General features: G+C 33.0%; 1 protein-coding gene across 1 annotated transcript; it reads left to right on the top strand.

Annotated features, from left to right (window-relative positions):
• The first annotated feature begins 4,748 nt into the window (after nt 1-4,748).
• Nucleotides 4,749-7,978, top strand: LOC143537674 (uncharacterized). The gene is made up of 3 exons (XM_077031390.1): nt 4,749-5,090; nt 5,492-6,889; nt 7,330-7,978. Exons 2-3 carry the CDS (start codon nt 5,507-5,509, stop codon nt 7,651-7,653), a joined length of 1,707 nt encoding a protein of 568 aa, XP_076887505.1. The 5' UTR covers nt 4,749-5,090; nt 5,492-5,506; the 3' UTR covers nt 7,654-7,978.

Below are 7,978 nucleotides of genomic sequence, written 5' to 3'. Positions count from 1 at the left end.
CTAGCAACATATATATGGGAATCTCTGAATTGTTTCTACATGTAATTTGTAAATGTGAATATTTATATGCATCAGTTCAAACGGATGATTAACTTTTAAAGTTAAATTTTTTTATTTATTAAATGAAAGTATAATTGTTCTAGAATTCATATATTAAACTCATATATAAGATATGCAACTAGTAAATGCAAAAATAGAGATGTGATTACTGCCTTAAAAGAAAAAAGATTGGACCCTTAAAACCTTTATTTATACCCGACCCTTTTATTGTTTAGAGGGTATGGTCTCAGATCCATGTTTCTTTCTAAAAATAAAAGATCCGGGTAAGGTATTAGATAAAGAGTAGGGTAGTTGGTGACCTGATGACAGGGGAGCCGGCGACCGAAGCCCCGGTGAACGGCGGCCGTAACTATAACGGTCCTAAGGTAGCGAAATTCCTTATCGGGTAAGTTCCGACCCGCACGAAAGGCGTAACGATCTGGGCACTGTCTCGGAGAGAGGCTCGGTGAAATAGACATGTCTGTGAAGATGCGGACTACCTGCACCTGGACAGAAAGACCCTGTGCAGTGCTGTAGCTAACGCGTTAAGTATCCCGCCTGGGGAGTACGTTCGCAAGAATGAAACTCAAAGGAATTGACGGGGGCCCGCACAAGCGGTGGAGCATGTGGTTTAATTCGATGCAAAGCGAAGAACCTTACCAGGGCTTACCTTTGAACAGCCCTAATATATTAAACCGAACAGTGGCAGATCTATGGGTTACCCAGGGGGTGCCCGGGTTACCCCTCAACTTTCCGGGTGAAGTGTAAAATTAGTGCAAAATTTTGTTTATGTTCTTCATTTTGTGTATTAGGTTACCCCTGAACAAATATAAGGATACCCCTGATAAAATATAAAGAGAGAAAGTGAGGAAGAAGTTATCGGATTTTTTTTCCGGCGGCCTTGTACAGTTGCAATTTGCATGAAGAAGAAGAAGATATAAATATTTACCCTTTTGTCCTTAATGCCCTTTCCTTCTTTAATATTTAATATTAATAATAGGAAACGCTTGGTCATCACTTCATCTTTAATTTGGATTTCTAAATATTATTTATGTATATATTTGTTGGTATAGTGTATTTAGTTAATTGTATTTTAACCTTTTTACTTTATTGTTTTATTTATATGTTCAATACATTTTTAATTCACAGGTAAAAAAATATAAATAAATATATATTATGTTTTGTTTTGGTCACGGTTTGACATATTTTTTTATTGTTATTCTTGTATAACTTTAAAATATGATGTTTTCTATCTTTGAAATAAGTTGTTACGAAGTGCTTATTTTTGTGTGCGTTCCAATATAAATTTTAGTTAGAATAAACAGTTCTACGTTTCGATGTACATTTTTTTCAAAATGAGTCTGGTCAATATGTTGTTACAAAAAATTAGAGTTAGAATATGAATCCATTAAAATTTGAAAATTAGGGGCCCACTTTTCCACCAGTACAAGACGGGCCTCTGATGGCTCTTGAATTCTCGGTGACGGCCCTGTATCATTTTATGATAAAAAAAATTGGGTTATCCCTCAAAATATATCCTAGATCCGCCACTGAAACTGAACCACCCAACCCGCTAATCTTAAAAACAAAATTTCAAAACATCATCATCCAAACATCCATGAATATGTTCCAATCACGTTTAAATTAAAAGGCTATATTACACACGTTAATGTGCTCCAACCAGCAAAGCATGCAATAACGAGTTTGGTGATATTTAAAATTTTTTATTATTATTTAATAACTGTTATGGAAGTTTTGGGGTTGGAATTGACAACACTATCCTTTGACATACAATGTATTATCTAAATCTGAAAGGGCAATCTTGTCTTTTCATAAGGTTTTAGTTTATGTTATTAGCCTCATTGAAGAGAGCAAAAAAGCGAACTTGAAATTGATAGTTCAAAAACTTGGCTCCATTGCTTTACAAAATTTCAAATTTCACCCTTAAGGTAAAAAAGTTGTCATTTTGTTTCCTGAAGTTCTAGTACATGTTACCTTAATCTGGAAATCACATACGTTAATTGAACTTATTTAATCTTAGTTATATTTTCTTAAGAATAACTCTAACATAATCAATTATTATTTTCTTTATTATATTCGACTGATTAAATGTATAGGAAAAAAATGGGTATACTAAGTATATGAGAGTCAACCATGGGGCAATTTTTTTTATAAATCTTCTCTTTTTGTTAAGAAAAACATGAATACATGATTTCAATTACACACAAGACAAAATAAAAAAATCATTATCCACTATAAGTAACACTACTACACAAGTTAATGACAACATAACATGTCATATAATAGTATAATCCTATATGATGGAGAAGGGGCACACGTGTGGCAAATCACTATCTTGTTGTGTGTTGTTTGAAGACGGTAGTTAAAATTTAAGACTACAGGTCCCCGTCTTGAATATAGTTAAGTTTAGAATAGACGGTGGTTGAATATTCATATTCAATAAATGTTAAGACTTTTTGATGTTTAGTATTTTATAACACCCTATTTTGAAACGTCTTTTTATATTATTATTTTAATAATATATTTTAAACCGGTCCCAGATTGTTCAAACAACGGAAGCGTTATAACGAAAAATTTGACAAAACAATTATATTCAAAATTCACATTATATATAAAATCGATACGTTGAGTAAGTTACACCATCAAACTTATTTAACTAACCCATAATGTAAACATCCAAACATGGGTTATAAACACAATGTTCGATCTTTCAACATACCGAGGCTCGACCAAACTTTTCTATTTGTGCACCGGTGATTTACCTGAGAAACATTTTTTACGATAACATTAGCAAAGCTAAGTGAGTTCATTTATCGAAATACAATAATGTTTTTCTCATTACAATTATAAACATTAGTCCACCACCATATTCTCATCATGGCAATTTAGTATTTAAATCGTGAATTTACTCTTATAACATAATTGTGATTTATTCCCCCACTACGTTACACTCGTAACAATAATTATCACACTATGGTGATTTTACTCCCACCACATTCCACCTGTGTCAATCATTTATCACACTATCGTGATTTAACCCCCACCACGTTACACCCGTGACAATAATTATCACCCTATGGTGATTTAACTCCCACCACGTTACACCCGTGGCAATAATTATACTCTCCAATATATTATAATAAGATCACTTATCATTACTCATTCAAATAAATCATGTTTACACAAGTTCTGTCATCCAAATAAACTTATGACCAAATTATATAAAATATATGGAGAGTCGTATGAACTCACCTGTACGCCTAGAGAATTTATCCGGTGAACCCGTTATCAACTTCTTTTTATCTCCTCCTAATATGGAAGAATCGGTTATATGAAACTTGTTTTCTCCACTTGCTTATTCTTATAAACAGCTCGTCAAAATTATTTGATTAAACACCATATATTTCTATTATGTATTATCTCCAAAGAAACTACCCTTAAAACAAAACATATGAATTTTCTTTTTGGAGTAAAATGAAGACCAGGGTGTTTTCTAGTCTTGTATATACATATATCTATGTATTATAGCCGCCTCATCAATCTATATGTTATAATATGATTTTCAAGAGTATTAAAAGTCCAAAGATGTCATCCTAATACTTGGTTATTCTAACAACTAGCAATTTGTGTGAGGAATGGCATCCACGTGGTGAAAGCCATAACTAAAATAATATATATATTTTAATTGTGAGTTCGGATAATTACTGGTGCATATTTACACCAAATTGAGAAAGGAGTTTCACATATATATGCATATTCATTATAACTACATACATACACATATGTTGGGAGGATAATTATTTATCTTAAGTCCTTAAAACAATGTAAGATAACTATAAACGTTTGTTCATATAACTCAAACAATTATTAATACTAGTAAATGCTTGTTAAATAATACTTTAAATAGAAACCGGGACTTGTTATTTATATTCAGAAAACAGGATGTTACATATTTCTTTGTAATTAAACTAATTGTTACAATTATTTTTAACATAGAGTAAAATGAATAAATAGTGTAGAAAAAAAGGTTTAATGTACGAAACTCGCAATCTAATCAAACTTGTTTACCAAGAGATTTGTTTTCAAATAGTCGTTAATGTATTGAAGATGGTGTATATTTATACTTGATACGACGCGTTCAATATTTTCATGATTGTTCATAAGTTACGTAACCGCCCTGAAATTTAAGAAAATGATGAGTTTGTGAAATTCAACCATAGTCGACTTTTCAACGCATTAACTTCTCAAAATTTTCAACATGTGTTCTCCAAGTAAATAATCAAATGGTCAGATAATTTATTTTCATCAGCTTGAATTAAACAAGTACTGAAATACTCTTAGCATAAGACTTTAGCTTTTATTTTGTTAAAGCTGAACCTGGTGATTTAATATGAAGACTTACACAACGAATATCATATTACCGGTATTTTAAACAACTAATACTCTCAGCCTGAAAAAAAAAATAAAGTTTCACTTAAGGGCTAGATTTTTTCTAAAACCACTAGGGACTCATTTGCATATTTCTCAATCTATAAGGGTCAAATTTAAGCATGAACTCAAACTTATAAAGTTGCAAAATGATTTAAGTTTCAGTCAAAGAAAGTAAGATGCTTTTGGTGGACAAAACCACAAAGCACTCTCACTCTTATTATTTCATTTGACAAAAATATGAAAAACTGTGATACACACACACATGTGTGCATATATTATACACACACATACACACAGAGAGAGAAGCAACAGTAGCAAATAGCCACCTCTCTCTCTACAATTATCTTTTTGTTCTTTCATCAAGGCACTTGCTTTTTTCAGTTTTGGGGATCTTGTTTGAGTTTCTGAAGATGGGTATACTTCATAATTGGAAGAATAATCAAAATATTGCATTTTTGTCAGGAGATTGAAATCAAGATTTTCAAAAGACATGATTTTTAGTTTCTTTGAGGGGGTTTTGTGTCATTGAGATCTGATCACTGGTGGGACACTACAGTTTCTGTTAAAGATTTGTGCTTTGTTTGGCTCAAAATGCAAGAGTAAGTTTAAAGATTTATACTTTTTCAGAAATTATGTTTCTTTATTATGCTTATTATTATTATTTTGCACACCACATGTTAACATGTTTTGATACTTTGTCTCAAAGAGAGTCTTGTTCTTGAAGTGGTGTTTTTTTTTGGTGATTATTAGTTAGGATTCTTAATCTTGTTTATTCCTTGTTGATTATCACTTTCCAGCTACTAATGTCACATGCATTAGCATAACTTAAAGTATGTTTATGTGCTAAGTATATATTCTCTATGCTTTTGCTTTGAGTGTAGATGGATCAAAGATTAATTTGTGTTTTTGAGATTTAACTGTTTAAGAAAGTACCAATTTATTCTTAAAATTATGGAAAATGTTTGTTCTTGAACCAATATTTGTTTTATGTGTTTTGCAGATTGTGAATTTATAAATGGGTCAAGATTTAGAGCTGGAATTTGAGAAGTATTGTGTGGTAGATGGAAGTCCAAACACGGTTCTTTTATCGCCTCGCGATTCAAGAATTAAAAAGAAAACGATTAGAAAAGAACCGAGGTGTGGAAATGAATTATTGTTGCATCAAAGCAAGGAAATTAGCTTACGTCGATACCGAAGTGCATCATGTCGAAACGCTCGGTCAAGTTCAAGTTCGAGAGTTAAAGAAACATTTAAAAGGGGCTCTGTGTATCAAAGTTCAAATGAAGTGTTTAAAATGAATAAGATTGATGGTAAAGGAAATGAAGAAAGAAAAAAGATTGAATTTTCAAGAAATGATCATCTCTTGCCCTTTGAAATATTTGATTCGTTGTGCGGTTTAGAAGAAGATAAAGGCTCGTTAGGCTCGATTTCAAGTTATTTTTTAGAAATGTCTATGGATTCGGTCAACAAACAAGAAGATAATAAAATTCAGTCTACTCCTTTACATAAATCTTTATCTTCTAGATTGGAACAGCCTCATTCTCCTATCAAATTAGAAATCGAAATCCCAAAAACTACCCGTTTTACCCCTTTCAAAACCATGTTTGACCGGAAGTCAAAGTCTCAGAAAAGTCAGAACATTAAGAAATCATTGATACATGATTTCCCAGATTCCGGATATAATTTGAATCTTTTCAAGAAAGATTCTTGTAGCTCGGTTGTGTCATCGTCATCTTTTTTGTGTTCTTCACCAGCTCACTCGAATGGTGTTTTGAAGCTCGAGAACAAGAACCGGACGCCTTATTTCGAGTTTTTAGTGAAGAATCCCCCTAATGATGTTTTAGTAGCAAAAACGTCAAAAGTGGAAAATGGTAACAATTGGGTCTATACGTTTCACAATGGTCAACATAAACGAAGAGTCAACAGTAAAGATCTCAGTATAGTGGGCCAGATGCAAGTTTCCTGTTATCTATGTACAGAATTAGTTAATGCAGATAACTCAATGGTCACCGAGTTTGTATTATACGATCTTGCACAACCAAGAAAGGCTGTTTTCCACGAGTCAAAGGAGTCAACGGATGAGTCAAGGGTCAATGCTGACTTTGAAAGTGCAGCAATTGTTGTACAGTTTCCATCTGAGAAAAGTGAGAGCTTCAAATGCAACCGCGGGGATGCAGAAAAGATTGAACCGGCAAGAGTGAGTGTGGTGATCCCTTCAACGAACCATGGTTTGCCATCTGGCGAATGTCGTGGGCCCTCACCGTTACTTGACCGATGGAGATTAGGTGGCGGTTGTGATTGTGGAGGGTGGGATACAGGGTGCCCCCTTATTGTTCTTGGCAATCATAATATCCAGAAAGAGGAAACGTTTAAGCAGCCGGTCAAACTTTTTCTAAAGGTAAAAACTTTATATTTTATACTATTGACAAACATTGACCAATAATACAGAGAAGAATATTTTGACTGATTTAACTTTTTTGCATGTTATTATCAATTTTGTACTATTGACAATCATTGACCAATAGAAGGATAAATCATTTTGTGTAAACTTTGTAAGGAATAAGTTTGACTTGAAAAGTCAATCGGTAGACAATATGTCGATTCGTACTTGAAATGAGGGCGTTAGGTAACACACTTAACTTTCAATGTGTAATTTTGTTGGATATGCTGAACAAATTGAAGTTCATAAAAGATACAAGAAGATGAAAAAGATAATTATGGATCTTGAGAAGAATAAGTTTGACCTCAAAAGTCAACGTGTAGACCATAATACTTGCTAAACATATTGTTTTTTGAACTTTGTATAGTTATTAATGCTGTTGTTATAATGTGATACAGGGAAATAAAGAGAATACACCTGCATTGATCATGAAAATGACCGAAGAGGGTCAATATGCAGTTGACTTTCACAACCAGTTGACTTCACTGCAGGCGTTTTCCGTTTGTGTTGCTATCTTGCACAGTACCGAAACATCGATTAATGTGGCTCATGATAGCCGTAGAGAAATGTTGCAGTGTGATTCACTGAGAGTCTTTGTTGAGGACGAAGTCAAACATTTGATTGACGTGTTGGTTGATGAAGACAAAAGAAAACCAGATAAAAATGAAATCCCGCCTTCTTTTTTGGTCAATCCACCCTTTTCTCCAATGTCACGCGCGTGATTTCGAAAGGGTATCTTTGATTCTCCAAAAGAATCAAACTTTACACGGTTTTGACCATGATGGTCAAGCACAGAGAAGTTGCATGAAGAGGTCAATGGTTTTATAGAAAGTGAAGCATGCAGATGTTAATGTTACTCTAATATAGTGGATTCTTTTAGAAACTGGAATTAATGATTATTTTCCACAAAAAATAGGCTCTTAAATCATCTAGGATTTCAGTAGTTTCAGTAGAAATTTTTGTGTGCAGGATAATAATGTTCATCCATTCACTTTTAGATTAATCCAAATGTTTGAACTTTGTAATATCCAGTAGAATTAGCTTACT

This window comes from Bidens hawaiensis, unplaced genomic scaffold (genome assembly GCF_021521415.1).
Source record: "Bidens hawaiensis isolate Kalapana, Puna unplaced genomic scaffold, B.hawaiensis_p1.1 tig00011271_1, whole genome shotgun sequence".
Classification (NCBI taxonomy): domain Eukaryota; kingdom Viridiplantae; phylum Streptophyta; class Magnoliopsida; order Asterales; family Asteraceae; genus Bidens; species Bidens hawaiensis.
This window is presented reverse-complemented; position numbering and strand designations above follow the sequence as displayed.